Source organism: Dasypus novemcinctus, chromosome 30, assembly GCF_030445035.2.
Source record: "Dasypus novemcinctus isolate mDasNov1 chromosome 30, mDasNov1.1.hap2, whole genome shotgun sequence".
Classification (NCBI taxonomy): domain Eukaryota; kingdom Metazoa; phylum Chordata; class Mammalia; order Cingulata; family Dasypodidae; genus Dasypus; species Dasypus novemcinctus.
Window position 1 is genome coordinate 43,348,149 of NC_080702.1, and position 17,403 is coordinate 43,365,551.

General features: G+C 44.4%; 1 protein-coding gene across 1 annotated transcript; it reads right to left on the reverse strand.

Annotated features, from left to right (window-relative positions):
* Nucleotides 1–7,452: 7,452 nt before the first annotated feature.
* LOC101428063 (olfactory receptor 1I1) lies at nucleotides 7,453–8,394 on the reverse strand. Its single transcript, XM_004449651.1, has one exon. The coding sequence runs from the start codon at nucleotides 8,392–8,394 to the stop codon at nucleotides 7,453–7,455; it is 942 nt and encodes a 313-aa protein (XP_004449708.1).
* Between the last annotated feature and the right edge of the window lie 9,009 nt (nucleotides 8,395–17,403).

Genomic DNA, 17,403 nt, shown 5'->3' on the forward strand with positions numbered 1-17,403 from the left:
TATGCTGCTGGGAATTAAACCGCAAGTACCTTTGGGAACTTTCTTCTGTCACCATGCCTTCCTTCCACCTGTAAGATCCCACAGATACACCCACATGTATTTATTCTCCTCCCATTTTTTACATAAAAGTAGCCTATTATAATACCATTCCACACCTTGCATTTCTCAATTTATTTTGGTGACATTTTCATATCTTAGATTTTTTTTACTGCTCCTTATTTCCCATTGGATGGTGCTGTAATTTATGTAACCATTTTTCTATTGACAGGGTGTTTCCAGTCTTTGTTACAATGATTAATTTGGACACATATCATTTCACATGTGTGGGTCCATCTGTACCCCATTCACAGGTCCTGGGAGTTTAGGACCAGATATATTTGGGGGGGACCACTATTCAAACCACTACAGATACCACACTCCATATTTCTTGGAGTCAAGTTCTAGAGTCTGAGATCTGGCAATGATTTGCTCTCAACTAGAATAGATTGGGGGCTGGAAGTAAGCCTGATTCTAAGTGGTACTAAATTGGGATGGAGATCCTTGGTGTGGAGAGAGGAAGGAGATTCAAGGGCTCCTGAAAGATGGTCAGCTCCCCTTGGGTTATAGACAGAGGAGGATATCGCTTTTTGCATGCACAGACGCTTTCTCCCTTCCTTCAGTCAAGATGACCTCAAGCTTCCTAGGAGCACACACTTAGTCTATGTGGTGTATCTAGAGTGTGCATGTGACCTGAGTCTAACCAATGGGAGCCCTGGTCACAGTCACATGGTTAGCCCTAGTCACATGATCCATACTAGGTGAGCAGCCTTGGTTCTAAGATTAGTTATGGAGTATCTGGCAAAGAGAAGCTTTCTCCTGGAACTTAAGTCAACTGGATGTACGTGTAGAGCCACTGGAGGCCATGATGCCCCCATGGGAAGACTCTCCCTGAAAATGAGGACCATGCAAGTGAGATTCTGCCAGTTACTAGTGTGTTTATTCGAATTGGGCAATCTGGAACTCAGGCCTCAGACTGGGGGTGAGGGGGGGAACCTACTGGACCCACTGTGAGATGAGCCTGAGCTAGAACTCCAGGGATCATCTCATCTCCATCAGTCCCGACACTGACTGGGGATGGGTGGTCGTTTTTGTGGAAAATGTTTCTGTTTTGTCTATGATCAGACAAGATGGTGGAAGACTCTTGCTTTAGTCTTGCCCAGTCTCAGTCATGGAGTGAGCTTGACTGATGTTGGTGATATGTTCAACAGGAGAACACCAAGGTTCAGCTGTGAGCTGTAAGGAATGTTCTCTCTCTCTCTCTCTCTCTCTCTCTCTCTCTCTCTCTCTCTCTCTCTCTCTCTCTCTCTCTCTCTCTGTCGCTCTCTCTGTCTCTCTCTCTCCTCTCTCTCTCCTCTCTCTCTCCTCTCTCTCTCTTTTATGAGGTGCCAGGGGCAGGGATTGAACCTGAGACCTCCTATGTGGGAAGCCAGTGCTCAACCACTGAGCCACATCAACTTACCTTAGTTGGTTTTTATATTTGCTTTGTTTTGTTTAATACATTTTTTTTATTTTTTAAAGATACATAGATCATACAAAATGTAGAGATGAACTTACCAGGTGCAATGGATGTATCACGATGATGGGAGAGAGTGTTGCTGTGGGGGGAGTGGGGGGCGGGGGCGGTGGGGTTGAATGGGACCTCATATATTTTTTTAATGTAATTAAAAAATAATAATAATAATAATAAATAAATATTTTTTTTAAAAATGTAAGAGAATTCCATATACCCCCCATTCCCCACCCCACCCCCACTCTTTTCACATCTCCAAATTCTTTCATCATTGTGGCACATTTATTGCATTTTATGAATACATTTTGCAGCACTGCTACACTGCATGGATTATAGTTTACATTGTAGTTTACACTCTGTCCCAGTCCTTCATTTGTTTTTGTTTATTCAGGAGGCACTGGGAACAGAAGCTGGGGCTTCGCATGTGGGAGACAGGTGCCCAATTGCTTGAGCCACATCTATTCCCTCTCTTTTTTCTTTTCTTGATGTAAGAACATGATGTTTCCAAGAGAAGATAGGAACAGGGGGAGAGAAAGCCAGCGTAACATTGACTCCATTTCCAAGTCTTCCCAATGACTACCCTTTCTGGAGATTGCACAAAGGGAAAATGCCGTGCATTCCTCATTTTCAACAAGACCTTGATCCTGGAAAATATGGACAAGGACCAACTCCTTCATTGACACACCAGCATTGTTGATGACAACCATGTAACCTAGGGTTACACTCAGTCCGGGTCCTGGGCTCTGGTGAGGAGGTGATCTTGGATGTGTGTGTTCCAGTAGCCACCCAGGTCTCACCATAGCAATCGCAGGTCCACCCAAACCAGGGCAAGTTCCTGCTTGGCAACGGATGAGGCTCACTCCCCTGGCAGAGATCCAAAAATGAGGAACAACTTGAGAAGTACTTCCCAGGTGGAAGGACGAAGATGGCATGGTGACAGAAGAAAGTGTCCAAAGGCCCTTATGGTTTAATTTCCAGCAGCATATTTGCTGTCTGGGTGGCAGTGAATATTGTAAGGGAAGAGAAACCCAGAGGAGAAGAGAGTTAAGGTCTTAGCAGCACCAGTTACTAGCATGTGATTCTGGAAAGTCCATTCCCATAGCTAAGAAGAGGTGCCATTGATTGAGTGGGCATCATGGGCCAGGCGTGCTATGTGCTCTCTCTCTACACCTCATGACTCTTCTCCTGAGCACCTGCTTTTACCCCCATTTTGCAGAGAGAAACTGAGGCTTAGTGAGATGTAGAGATTCATTCAAGGGCACGCTGCTGGAATTGGGGTAGACTGGATATGAGCCCAAGGCCAGCTGACTTCAGAGTCCTTGCTCTTTGTTTTGAAATGTATTCTTTAATATCAGTGCCCTCATCTATAAAATGGGACCCATAATAAATCTTAGGACCATTGGTTTGACCAAATGAGGTAAGGAAATTATGAAGAAGAAAAGTGCTGCACTGAATGTGTGCTGTGGCTGATATTGGGTTGGGTATAGTGAGTTGTTGTGTTAAATCCATAGTCGTCAGTGTACCTAGGAGTGGAATGGTTAGGTTTCAATTCGATTGTTTCATTTACAGAGCAGTGGTTTTTATTTATTTCATTATACAACGTGATTTTGAGTTTGTAAAAATAAAAGACCCACATGTCGACGTAGAGCAGAGTTTCTCAAACCAGGAGGCAGAGGAAAGGGATTTTACCTCCAGGGTGCACTTGGCGATGGCGAGAGCCACCTTTGGTTGTGACAGCTGGGGAAGGGGAGCTCCTGGCATCTAGTGGATCGAAACCAAGGATGCTGCTGAAATGCCAGTGCTCTGGAGAGCTTCCCACCCAAAGAATTATCCAGCCTCAACTGTAAGTCGTGCCAAAGTCAGAAATCCTCATAGAGAGCACTCGCTAGGAGAAATTACAGGAAAATGTTAACTGCTGTTTATCTGCCAGCTGGGAATGTAGGATAATTGTGATTTTTCTTCTTCACACTAATCTGCAGTTTTCTAAAATTTAAAAAAATCAATATCCTATAGTGCTTTGATAATCGTTAAAATATCCTTGGAAGTTACTTATGGATCTAACGGTGGTCATTGCTCATATCATGATGTGAGGTGGAGAACTGCAAGTTTAGCAAAAGTTGTTCATCAAACTAACAGATACTTAGTTTAGGAGTAAGCTAGACTTTTAATCTCTTCTGAGTGACCTAATAATGGTAAGTATTCAATAGAAATTGTTATTAATACTGAGTGCCAATTCTCTGCAATTAGTGGTTTGTTTTCTAAAATGTAACGTGATATTCGAGACAGATAGTAGATTGCAGGTTACCAGAGGCCCTTGGGTGCTTAATGGGTGTGGAGTTTCTTTTTGAGGAGATGAAGAAGTTTGGGTAATGGATATTAGTGATAGAAGCACAATATTTCAAATGTAGTTAATACCACTGAATTGTATGCTTGGAAATAGTTAAACTGGGAAATCTCAGGTTGAACATGTATGACAAGAATAAAATAAAAACTCACAGAACTGTACAACACAAAGAGTGAGTCCTGAAGTAAACAATGGAATATAATGAACAATATAATTACAATAATATTGGTTCATCAGTTATAACAAGGTACTGCACAAATACAAAGTGTTAATAATGGGGGAAAGGGGACCTGAATCTCTGGATTAACCATATGATAACCAGGCCCTGAGCCTCAAAAGACTTGCAACTCCTACACTCTGGTTTATTGGACTTACCCCAGTCAGCTAACATGGAGGTGAAGAAGGTCAACCACCACACCAGGGAGCCAAGAGTGTCTACAGCTGAAAGCAGGAGAATTGCATCCATCATCCATGTGGACTCTAAGCCCCCTCTTGATATAAATGTGGAGTGGACACAACCACTCTAAGGTCCACAGGATGGAGGAATAGAGTATGGATTAGAGTGGACTCACTGATATTCTATTCATAAACTATTGTGATTAGTAATCGAAGAAAATGTGGCATTGGTGTGGAGAAAGTGGCCATGGTGGCTGCTGGGGGTAGGGAGTGGGAGGAAAAGATGTGATGTGGGGGCATTTTCAGGACTTGGAGTTGTCCTGGGTGGTGCTGCATGGACAGTTACCGGACATTGTATGTCCTCCCATGGCCCACTGGATGGAACGTGGGAGAGTGTGGGCTATGATGTGGACCATTGACCATGAGGTGTAGCGGTGCTCAGAGATGTACTCACCAAATGCAATGAATGTCTCATGATGATGGAGGAGGTTGTTGTTATGGGGGGAGGAGTGGGGTGAGGGACGTGGGGGGTGTAAGAGGACCTCATATTTTTTTAATGTAATATTAAAAAATAAAGACAATAAATAAATAAAAAGGGAAAAAAAGAACATCAGTAGAGCTGCATAATACAATACAATAAAGATGCCTTTGTACTTACAAAAAAAAATCATGGGGGAAACTATGTGGGGTGTACCAGAACTCTGGACTTTCTGCATGATTTTTCTGTACAATGACAATGACTCTAATTTAAAAGCAAAGAAAAAAATAAAATGGGAAATTATGAGTTTTATATCTGTTACTAATGCAAAAAAATATTTAAAGGCTTTAGTGAGATACTATACATAAAGCACTTCGCATGCTGCCAGGCACATGATAAATTTCATCATCATTTTTTTAAGAATTTTTTTATTTATTTCTCCACCCCCCACCACCACCATTTCCCCATTGTCTGCTCTGTGTACACTCAGTGTGTGTTCTTCTGTGTCTGCTTGTATTCTCATTAGGCGGCTCTGGGAACTGGTCCTGGGAACTTGCAGAATGGGAAAGAGGAGATTACTCTGTTGTGCCACCTCAACTCCCCGTTCTGCTACATCTTATTTTCTCTCCTCTGTATCTCTTTTTCTTCCCTAGCTCATTGATGTTTTTTTGTCTTTATTTTTTTAATGTTACATTCAAAAAATATACCCTCCACCCCCTTCAACCCACTCCTCCCCCCATAACAACAACCTCCTCCACCATCATGAGCTATTCATTGCACTTGGTGATCCTCTGTATCTTCTTGCTGTGCCAGCTCACCGCTTTGGCCATCTCTCCTCTGCAGGGCCACATTCCCACATGGACTGGCACTCTGCATGGGCCAGCTTGCCCTCACTAGAAGGCCCTGGGCATCGAACCCTGGAAATCCTATATGGTAAGCAGGAGCCCTGTTGGCTGAGCCACATCTGTTTCCCTTATCCTCATTATTGTCACCACGTTGATACCCAGTAAAATGCATGCAGGCAGTTTAAATCCTCCATCTTTTCTCTGTTTGAAGACCAGAACACCTGATGAATGGAAGCGTTTGAACTTGGCCTTTGCCTGATGCTGAGGACATCCCCTGTCCCTCCTAAACTAACCTGTGCACGGTAGCCCATGGGGCCCACTTGTTGCCAGCCACACTTGCAGAGTCATGTTGGGTTCGGAGTCAAGTGCCAGACCCCGGCCTCTGTCCTCAAATTGTGGTCCCCAGACTCCCCGCATCAAAACCAGCTGGAGACCTTCTTAGAAGGCAGAGTCCAGGCGGTGGATTTGACCCAGTGGTTAGGGCGTCCGTCTACCACATGGGAGGTCCGTGGTTCAAACCCCAGGCCTCCTTGACCTGTGTGGAGCTGGCCCACGTGCAGTGCTGATGAGCACACGGAGTGCCGTGCCACGCAGGGGTATCCCCCACATAGGGGAGCCCCACACGCAAGGAGTGCACCCTGTAAGGAAAGCCAAAAAAAAACAGTGCAGCCTGCCCGGGAATGGTGCCGCACACACGCAGAGCTGACGCAGCAAGATGATGCAACATAAAGAAACACAGGTTCCCGTGCCACTGACAACAACAGAAGTGGACAAAGAAGATGCAGCAAATAGACACAGAGAACAGACAACCAGGGCAGGGGGGAAAGGGAGAGAAATAAATAAATAAATCTTTAAAAAAAAAAAAAAAGGCATTGTCCAGGGCCCCACCTCAGACACAATGAAGTAGACTCTCCACGAACCAAGTTCCAGCATCTTCTATGACCCAAGGAGAGTGGATAGTGAGTGAGCGGATCTCACCAGGTGCTTTTTGAGTCCCTCCCCAACTCGCACTGGAAGCTTGGTCAGGTAACTGGCTAATACGCAACCCACACATGTCTCTACCAATATTGAAATGAGAGTAGCCACATGCCTGGTGGACTCCCAATCCTATAAGTCTGATGCCCCAGAGATGGGTCATTTAAAGCTACTTTAAAGTCTGTCATGTTACTTCGAAAACTTATGGGGAAAACGGAAGCCCCCTTCTTTGAGTTCCCATCACCATTGCCTCTCTCATTCATGACACATTTGTCATGTTGTACCCTCCTGATTTATTTACATGCCTAAATTCCCCAGTAGACTCGACTCCCTGAGGGCAGGGATAGGTTGCATCTCCACCCCTAGCACCCAACAGTGGCCCTGGGACACAGGATGCACCTGTTATGGGAGAACTGTGTCCCTCACCCCCGCCTAAAAAAGACACCTTCAAGTGCTCAACCTGGCCCTGTGAACAGGACCTTATTTGGAAGTAGGGTCTTTGAAGATGTGATTCATTAAGATGAAACCAAATTGGAGTAGGGAGGACCCTAAATCTGGTATGACTGGTGTCCTTTTAAGAAGAGGAAATTTGGATGCAAAGACTCAGGGGCGAAGGCCGTGTGATGACTGAGGAAGTGGAGTTTGGAGTGAACATATACAAGCCATGGAAGGTCCAGGATGGCCACCACCAAGAGCTGAAAGAGGCCACAAGGGGTCCTCCCTCCAGGTCCCAGATGGAGCATGGCCCACCTAGCACTTTGATTTTGCCCTTGACCTCCAGAACTGGGAGGGAATAAATTTCTGTTATTCTAAGCCACCCAGTTTGTGGTTCTTTGTTCCTAAGACATCACCCAATAGTCTCTGGCTAAGACTGAGAGGCGGCCACTCTGCTGACGAGCTTCCTGAGGGCCATCTTCATATCTGTGTTCCTTAGGCTGTAGATAAAGGGGTTCAGCATGGGGATGACCACCCCACACATCAGGGCAGCTGTCTTGTCTTTCTGGGAGGAGGTGGGAGATGCTGGCTGTAGGTACACGGTGAAGATGGTCCCATAGAACAGGGACACCACAGTGAGGTGTGAGCCACAAGTGGAGAATGCTTTCCACTTCCCCTGAGCAGAGGGGATCTTAAAGACAGCCCGGAAAATGCAGATGTAAGAGAGGAGGATGCAGGAGAGCGGGCTGATACCCATGATGATGCCAAAAGCAAAGATGACCAACTCATTGGTGTGTGTGTCTGAGCAGGAGAGTTTCAGCAGGGGCATGAGGTCGCAGAAGAAGTGGGGGATTTCAGAGCCAGAGCAGAAGGTGAGTTGGGCCATGAGACAGGTGTGCACCAGTGACTGGAGGTTGGTGACCACCCATGGCCCCGCCACCAGCAGCCCACAGACACGGGGACTCATGATGACTGAGTAGCGCAGTGGGTGGACAATGGCCACAAACCGGTCAATGGCCATCATGGCAAGGAGAAAGCTGTCCATGGTCCCAAACAGGTGGAAGGCGTACATCTGACTGAGGCAGCCTGCAAAGGGGATGGCTCTGTCCTGGGTCCAGATGTTGACCAGCATCTTGGGGACGGTGGTGGAGGAGAAGAAGATGTCAATGAGGGACAGGTTGGAGAGGAAGAAGTACATGGGCGTGTGGAGGTGGGAGTCTGAGATGATGGCCAGGACGATGAGTAGGTTCCCAGTGCAGGTGACCATGTACATGGACAGAAACAGCCCGAAGAGGAGTGTCTGGTGCTCTGGCTTTTCTGAGAGTCCCAGGAGGAGGAATTCCAAGACTGTTGTTTGATTTTCTGGTTCCATGTACACCTTGGGACTACTGGGAAAAGGGGGGAAGGGCAACATGGAGTTGGGTGTCAGAGGTGAGGTTTCAGCCACAGATCCCCACTGTAGCATTAATGAAAATGTATTGAATCCTTATAGTAAACCTCTTTTTATAAACCTTCTTCATTGGGTTTCTGTTTCTCCAAACCAAGCCATCCATGCCTGAGAAAGTGTCCCAAAGACCTAACTTAGTTGTTGATAGATAACTTGGATATTGTCTATAAAACCCTTCATTCCACTTCACAAAAAAAAAATAAATCAAGCAGAGTCAACCCTGACACTCTCAATGAAAATTTGGTCATCTCTTTTATCTTCTTTCTCTGTCTTTCCCTTTTATTTTTCCCTCTCTTCTTTCCCCCTCCCTCTCTTTCTCCTTTCCATCAATAAGGTACAATTTTAGCATCAATTTTGTATTGAAGACTAGGAATTTGAAGGCAACTAAAGTTCTACTTCTGCTTTCAGTGAACTCTCAATTGATAGGGGGTACTTCTTGGCCATTCCCCTAGACCCCCTCTCACTTGTACTTGTGACCAGCATTGAATAAGCATTTATCAATTTGCTTGGGAACCTAAATGTGATACCAACAAACCTTTTACCCTTTAACTTATGTTAAGTATGTGAATTTGTTCACCAAGTTTTGATGAGGATCATGACCTCTCTGAGAACGGATCCACTGATGGCAGATCTCTACCATCTTCCTTGCCTGAGCCATACGCAGGCACCATGATTTCCAGTTTCTTTCATTAATTTGGAAGAAGAAATAAGATTCCTTGAAAAACAATCTGTGCACCAGATCCATTTAGTTATTTTCAATTTTCCACCCAAATTGTTTTCAGTTATCTTGCTTACATCTAATTTGACAGCAAATTTTTGTAGGCATTCCTAAGTCTTTCCGAAGTATTCAAGTTGGATTTCATTCCTTCCTGCCTTCCTTCCTGCCTTCCTTCCCTCCTTCCTTCCTCCTTGCTTTCACTATTCCCTCTCTTTCCTTCACTTATTGTTTTTTAATTTATGCATTATTTAATTAAATGATATAATCACAACAGCAACTTCAACCATAATTGCATAATCAAACTTGAAATCACCTAAAACGACTCAGACTGAGAGAGCAGAGATACTTGGACAAGCCAGTGAGGAGCCTCTGGCTGTGGGCATTCAGCATGGTATGAACAGCGGTCAACATATTTTCAGAGCAAATGGACACCATGGATGAAACCAGCAAATTTGCCAACTGGAGGAATTTTTTTAGGAGGTACCAGGGATTGAACCGGGGACCTTTTACATGGGAAGCAGGCACTCAACCACTGAACTACATATGCCCCCCTACTTGGAGGTTTCAAAGAGCACTTTCATGGGAAAGATATATAAAAATACGGATCTCTAAAGCATTTAGGGAGCATATTTGCCACCAGCAGTACCTTTGCAGGAAGGAACAAGAAAATTTACAACATTTTAATGTTCTAGACAAGCCATCCATGTCAATTGAAACAATTCTGCACCCACAGTAAAATACACATTGATGTATTATGCCAAACAATTGTTTTAAAAAGTCTGTTTGAAATTAAATATCTGATTTGTCTGTAAACTCACGACTACTTTAATTTTTTTTAAAAAGGGGGGAAAAAATCGGAGACAGTGCCCCTACCATTTAAAAGCAAGCTGTTTTCATAAACATGACAAAAATGTGCTTATTTCTTATTTCCATAGTTGATACGATAACAAGAAAGGCAAGCTTGCAAAATAATATTCTGATATGTACTATTATCACAAATTGTGACTAAAACGATGTATTTTTAAAAGCAAGATTGAAAGAAATGCAGACAGTGAGGCTCTGGTAATATTCTCATTCACCCATTTAAAATTGCTAATTGGTCTGACACTGGTTTTATTTCTTTATCTTTTTAGAAAGAAACCTCAGTTTATATGAAGGCAGCTGGAACCAGGGGACTCTTCTCTGCATTCGCTTCAGCAGTTTGTTACTTAGGGGCTGCTTCGAGTCAAAAGTCGGGGGAAGCATTTTTTTTTCTTGAGGTTTCCGAGCCGGGGATTGAACTCAGGATGTTGTATGTGGGAAACTGGCACTCAACCACTGAGCTACATCAGTTTTTCTGAGTGAGTTTTTTCATTTGCTTTGCTTGTTGTTTGTTTTTCTTTTTTCTAGGATGCATGGGAAACTGAGCATGGCAGCTTCCCATATGGGAAGCAGATGCTCAACCACTGAGCCACATCCTCTCCCAGTGGTTCCTTTTTTAACTGCATTCCTACAGTTAACTGCATACCAACAAAAGCCTGGCTGCAAAAAAAAAAGATACACTGAAAAAGAATTTTTAAATTTTTAAAAATTTTTTAAAAATAAAGAAAAGCCTGGCTGCATTTGCCCATCTAAATGTTTGCATTCTTTCTTCATTTTACTTGAATATTTATGAAGAATGTACATGTTCTGGACACTTTCTATTTCTTTCTTTTAAGCTTTTAATTTTGAAATAGATGCTTGGGTTATATACAGGGTGTGGATATAGCTCAAATGTTTGAGCACCTGCTTCCCATGTATGAGGTCCCAGTTTCAATCCCTGGTAGCTCCTGAAAAAAAAAATTCCCAAGCCCATACGGAGAACTTCAACGTACCTCCCCCCAGATACCCAGATGAACCAATTTTAACCATTTGCTACCACTGATGTATCATTCTATTTATCCATCCATTCTCTCTCTCTCTCTCCCCCTACTTACCTACCTCTCTCTCCACAACTACCTATCATCTATCTACCTACTTACTCATCCACCTATTTTCTGAAACTTGAGAGCAGGTTATACACAGCATAGTCTTACTAATCAATCTCTTGCATGATAAATAAATGATAAAGAAAGGAATGCCAACTCTTAACACACCAATTCTTTGTAGAGCTTTCATATCCTCTCTTTTCCAGCAAAGAGAGGAGCTTTGCTCAACTAATTTCTTATCTGGTTAGCTTCCCACCTTTAAAAGCAGTTGCCAACAAGAAAATACTGGAGGAATCTAATGATAATATCTATAATGTGTTGAGCCATCTTAGAAGTTAGGTTCTTCATGTGTAATTCTCACTACAACTCCGTGAGGCAGATGGTGCTAGCCACACGCTACATCGGAGAAGGGGACGTTGTATGTGGGAAACTGACACTCAACCACTTGGTTGTATACAGCTTTCTTACACTCCATTGCCTAAGTGTGGTAATTTAGACTCATTTATGGAGTGAGGGGTTTCAAAGTTCAGCTTTGTGCTGTCAATGTCTTAGGGAAAATATTTGATTGTAAGTCTTTAAAAACTTCTCCCCTGGCATTCCAAGGAATTCTGGTCTCCAGAAAGATTTCTAAAGGGGGTGTGAGTGGGGACGATGAGATGCAAAGAGAAAGAGGAAGGAGAGCTTCTGGAGGGTCTGTATAGAAAAGATAGAGGTGACCCCGAGGTGTTTCAAGAGAGGGGAAGAGGTTTGAAGAGCTGTGAGGAGAAGCAGGAACTTCCTTTTAGGAAGGTTTGCAGCAAGGTCTCCTCCTTGGTTACCTCAAGATACCTTCATCTCAAAGCCCTACCATATCACTTCGCAAGGTTTCTGAGAGCTGGGTTTGAGATTTTTGAAACGTGACTCTCGGGTTTCTCTGGGTTGCACGTACTCCTGTGCTTTCTTTCCTGGAACAAATTCACCACAGTCCTGGGGTTTTGACGTGAAGTCATCGGGTTGCATGAGAGCAGTGATTCTCAACCTTGCACTCTGGACAGAGTCACAGAGAGCGAGCCCCAGCCCCAGGGTCCCCTGAAGGAGGTCTGGGGTGGGGCCTGAGAATCCACCTTTCCTGGAAACACCCCCGTGGATGCTGAAGCTGCTGGCCCAGGGATTGCAGCTGGAGAAACCCTCGTGGCTGAAACCTGCTTTTCAGTGTCTCTTCCATTCGCTCAGGGATCCCCAATGGCAGACCCTAAAGGCTTTTCCTGCACATGTCCTGCCTCAGTGGGTCTGTTGGTAGACTCCACTCAGACTCCACTTTGCTCACCTGATCTAGAATTGGTCTCAGCTCTTTCCCTCTCCCTCACAGCCTCTTGGAAGCAAGGGGATTCCACTCCCTCAGCCCCTCCAGCTCATGCTCCGTCTCAGTCCCTCACTGGCTCGCCAGGACGGCATTACCAAGACTCCTTCTCTTCTGGCCACCAGAGGATGCCGAGGTCAGCTGCTAAGCCCCCAGGAAGGGCCTATGGGTGGGGACTACTCAGCGGTGATGGATGGATGGCTGAGGCGATCTGAGGTCTATGGGAGGATCAAATGGGCTCCCCCCAGTCTGGGGCAGGTGAGCAGGGGACCAGGGACACAGCAAGATATTTACAGTTGAGGGCTCTTGGGGACTCCATCCCCAGGACTCCTTGTTAAGGAGGAGGGTGCTAATTATTTCACTTCTACTCATGTCCCTTGTGACTGTTCTCAAGGGTGTTTGTGTTTGGGGTGTTTGTGCTGGGATGGGGGAGGAGAAGGAGCTGTCACTAGGGACCCACTCTCTTTGGGATACCCCTCCTTCCCACCAAGATGCTTCCCCTCCCAGCCCAGGCTGAGCCTCATGGCAATTCCCAATCTGGGTGCTCTGGTGGTTCAAACTCTTGGTAGGATACCCGGATGCCTGAATCTGAGATGTCCTTTCATTCATGCCACCATGATAGTAACTCCACCAAAGCAGGTGATATAAACCTTTGTTTACCTGTGAAAGCTCCCAGCAAGTAATAAGCCATTAATTAGTATACACTGATGGAATGAATTATCAAACAGTTCTTGATCACCTACCATAGTTTAGGTGCTGGTCTTGGAACTGGAATTTCAAACCACATCCTCACTAAAAGTGCATTCCGATCAGCCTTTCAATCTCACCAAGTCGCCAATGGTTGTGGGCTAAATTATATACCCCAACCACGACATGTACTTAAATCTTCATCTGCATTCTTCTGGATGTGAACCCATTTATAAATAGGACTCTTTGAAGATGTCATTTTTAGTTAAGGTATGACCCAATTGAATCAGGGTGGATTTTAATCTATATTCCTAGAGTCCTCTATAAGCACAGAAGAAACTCAAACACCAACAGTCAGAGAAGGACATATAAGAAGAACTGAAATCAGAGAAGCTGGAAGAGCAGAAAGAAAGAGAGACCGAGGAATTGCCTTGTGATAGAGGCAGAGATGCAAGCCAAGAACCTAACCAAGGATTGCAGCAAGCCAGGTCCAGAATGCTAAAGACTTAGGAGAATGCATGGCTTCACTGATGCTTGACATTGGACTTTTAGCCTCCATAACCATGAGACAACAAGCCATTGCGTGGTATTTGTCATGGCAGCTCAGACTAAGACAGCAACATTTGTCTTCAGTCCACACAAAGCCCACTTTGCTTACCAACAATTTTGATGGGCCTTAGCTCTTCGTTCTTGGGGTGTCCATGTTGTGACCCCTGTTTCTAGTTCCCTGGGGGACCCCTCTGCCTCCTGGAATCCTTTTTTCACCTTCTCCCCAGTAGGTACCAGGGTAGGGAATGAACTTGGACCTCGTATATGGGAAGCTGGTGCTCGACCACGGAGCAACACTGGTTCCCCTGATTTGTTTTATTCACTTGTTTTGCTTGTTTGTTTTCTTCTTGTTTTGGCGGGTACCCAGGATTGAACCTGAGACCTCATATATGGAAAGCAGGAGCTCAACTACTTGAGCCACATCTGTCCCCCACAATAAGGTTTTTTTTTTTATTTTTAAAGAAGTTTTAGATTACATAAATGTTACATAAAAAAAATAGGGATTCCCATATGCCCCACTTCCTCCCCCTCCAATGTTTTGCCCATAAACAACACCCCTCATTAGTGTGGTACATTTGTTATAATTTTTTTAAAAGATACTCAGACTGTCTAAATATTACCAAAAAAAAAAGGTAGGGGATTCCTATATTTCCCATTCCCTACCGTTCCCACACTTTCACACATTAACAACATCCTTTAGTAAAGCAGATTTGGCCCAACAGATAGGGCATCTGCCTACCACATGGGCGGTCCAAGGTTCAAACCCAGGGTCTCCTGACCACACGCAGTGCTGATGCGCACAAGGAATGCCGTGCCATGCAGGGGTGTCCCCTGCATAGGGGAGCCCCACGGGCAAGGAGTGCACGCTGTAAGGAGAGCCACCCAGCACAAAAAAAGGTGCAGGCTGCCCAGGAATGGCACCACACACATGGAGAGCTGATGCAGCAAGATGACACAACAAAATGAGACACAGATTCCCATGCCGCTGACAAGAATATAAGCGGACACAGAAGAACACACAGCGAATGGACACAGAGAGCAGACAACTCGGGGTGGGGGTGGGGGTGCCGGTAGCAGGGAAGGGAAGAGAAATAAATAAAAAATAAATCTTAAAAAAAAATCCTTGGGAAACGGACTTGGCCCAGTGGTTAGGGCGTCCGTCTACCACAAGGGAGGTCCACGGTTCAAACCCCGGGCCTCCTGGACCCGTGTGGAGCTGGCCCATGCGCAGTGTTGATGCGCGCAAGGAGTGCCGTGCCACGCGGGGTGTCCCCGCGTAGGGAAGGCCCACGCGCAAGGAGTGCACCCCGTAAGGAGAGCCGCCCAGTGCGAAAGAAAGTGCAGCCTGCCCAGGAATGGTGCTGCCCACACTTCCCGTGCCGCTGACAACAACAGAAGCAGACAAAGAAACAAGACGCAGCAAATAGACACAAGAGAACAGACAACCAGGGGAGGGGGGGTGGAATTAAATAAACAATAAATAAATCTTTAAAAAAAAATCCTTCATTAGTGTGATACATTTCTTAAAATTGAGAAACCCATATTAGAGTATTGCCTAAGTGTGGATTATAGTTTAAACTCTCTCCCACACAATTTTGTAAGTTATAACAAGATATACAATGGTCTGTATCTGTCATTCAGGACAATTCCAATGTCCCAAAAATGTCCCCAAATTATACCTATTCTTCCTCTCTCCCTCCCCTCAGAACGGCTGGGGGCCATTGCCTCCACATCAGTGATAAAGGTTCTTCCACTGCTAGAATAACAGTAAGTGTGTAGTAGAATAATAGTAAGTCTACTCTAGTCCATCATTCATTCCCCAATTCTGAGAATTCAGGGATGGTGATGCCCACTCTGTTTCTAATTGAGAGGAAGCTTAGATTCCATGGAGAAGATAAATGGGACTATCTTCCTTGCATTTGCAGACTCTCTTTTCCTTGGGATGGTAGTTGTCCATTATCATTTTCTTGTTAGTTGTCCTGGGTGAGGCCAATGAACTAGAGAGTAGGTATTGGAACTCTGCTGAGATTCAGGGCTCAACTGTAACTTGAATGGGCCAAAGATTTAAGTCTTTTGGGCATAAACCTATCAACTCTAGTACTAACTATAGGTTCAAATAGAGGGGTGGAAGAGCCATGTGTAGAGAAATCACGAGTACAACTCTGACACACTGGGGAAAATAAATTCCAAAATAAGACCCACTGGCAGGACACCAAACTCCTGAGCTACCTGCCATACATATAGTATGTGGATATCTTCAAAGCCATCAGTAGCCCCACTATCTGAGGCAATATTTACTGTGGCAGTCAATGGGATCCTGCCCAGATGTACATAAGTATAACCTTTGGGATGACCTCCCAACTCTCTTTGAAGTTTCTTACCCATATAGACTCATTTGTCTTTACCTTTTCCCCTTTTTGGTCAACATCTTTTTCCAGTTCTATTGCTAGTCCGTGCTTGGTAGTAATCTTTCGGTGACAGGGAGGCTCATCCCCAGGAGTCATGTCCCAGGATGAGGGGAAGGTATTGCATTTATATGCTCAGTTTGGCTTGGAGAGAGGCCACATTTGAGCAACAAGGATTGTCTCAGGTGGTAACTCTTAGGCAACCAATAATACTAGGCTAAGTTTCCATTTCAAAAGGAAAAGTTCTTAAGAGCAGTCATAACTATCAAGGGCCTGTCAATGTTCCACCATCCTTTACTAGTCACTGCCCCTGTACTCAGGGGATTCTTGCTGTCCCATTAAAGAATGTGGCAAAACATGCCAGAATGGGGCTGGGTATTCTTTCAGTTATTGTGTGGATCTCCACCCACCATGGCAATGTCCCATGAACACTTGAACTCTTTCATATGCCTTATAGGTATGCCCCAGGTGAACCTCCTTGCATGCATCCTCTATCACAGACACCACACACCAGTGATCCTCCCCTGCCACAGTTGTAACCTTTCTGTCATCCAAAACTTCTTCAAAAATGAAGTCAACAAAATAGCTGAATAAAACTTATAAGAAAATGAAATGACAGTTCTAAAAATGAAAATAAAATACAAAAAAATAAAAAGAATTTGAAATAATAAAAAATAATTTAAAAATTAATAAAAATAAATGTTGGCATTATGTCTTTCACCACTGTAAGATCGGTTGACTTATATGTACAGTGACATTTTCTTCCATTTAGTCCCCCAGTGTCTTATTTTTTTTAATTTTATCTTCAAAGAAGCTTCAGGTTACAGAATAGTCACATACAAAATATAGGGGATTCTCATATACCAAACACCCTCCCCATTTTCCCCTTTCCCCTATTAATAACATTTTATATGTGGGTGGTACTTTTGTTACAGTCAATGTACAAATATTGAAGCATTGCTAGTAACCACGGTCAATGGTTGACATTATAGTTTACATTTTGGACCATACACTTTTATAAATTTAGTGAAATTTAACATGGCCTGTATCCATCATTGCAAGATCATGTAGAACAATTCCAACACCCCCAAAATGCTCCATGTTCCATCTATTCTATTCCTCCATCCCCTTCCCTCGGGACCCACAGCAACCACCAAACTTCACTCCTTGAAGAACAAGATTCGTAGTTACTTGCAGCGATATTGAGGGCTTGACATACTGGCTTGTCCTCCCCTATTAGGCACTGCCTATGCTCTCGAGAGACTGCTGCACCTCTATTTGAGAACACAG

Excerpts from the sequence above, each read along its gene's own strand:
- LOC101428063 (XM_004449651.1), bottom strand. The coding sequence starts at position 8,394 with ATGGAACCAGAAAATCAAACAACAGTCTTGGAATTCCTCCTCCTGGGA.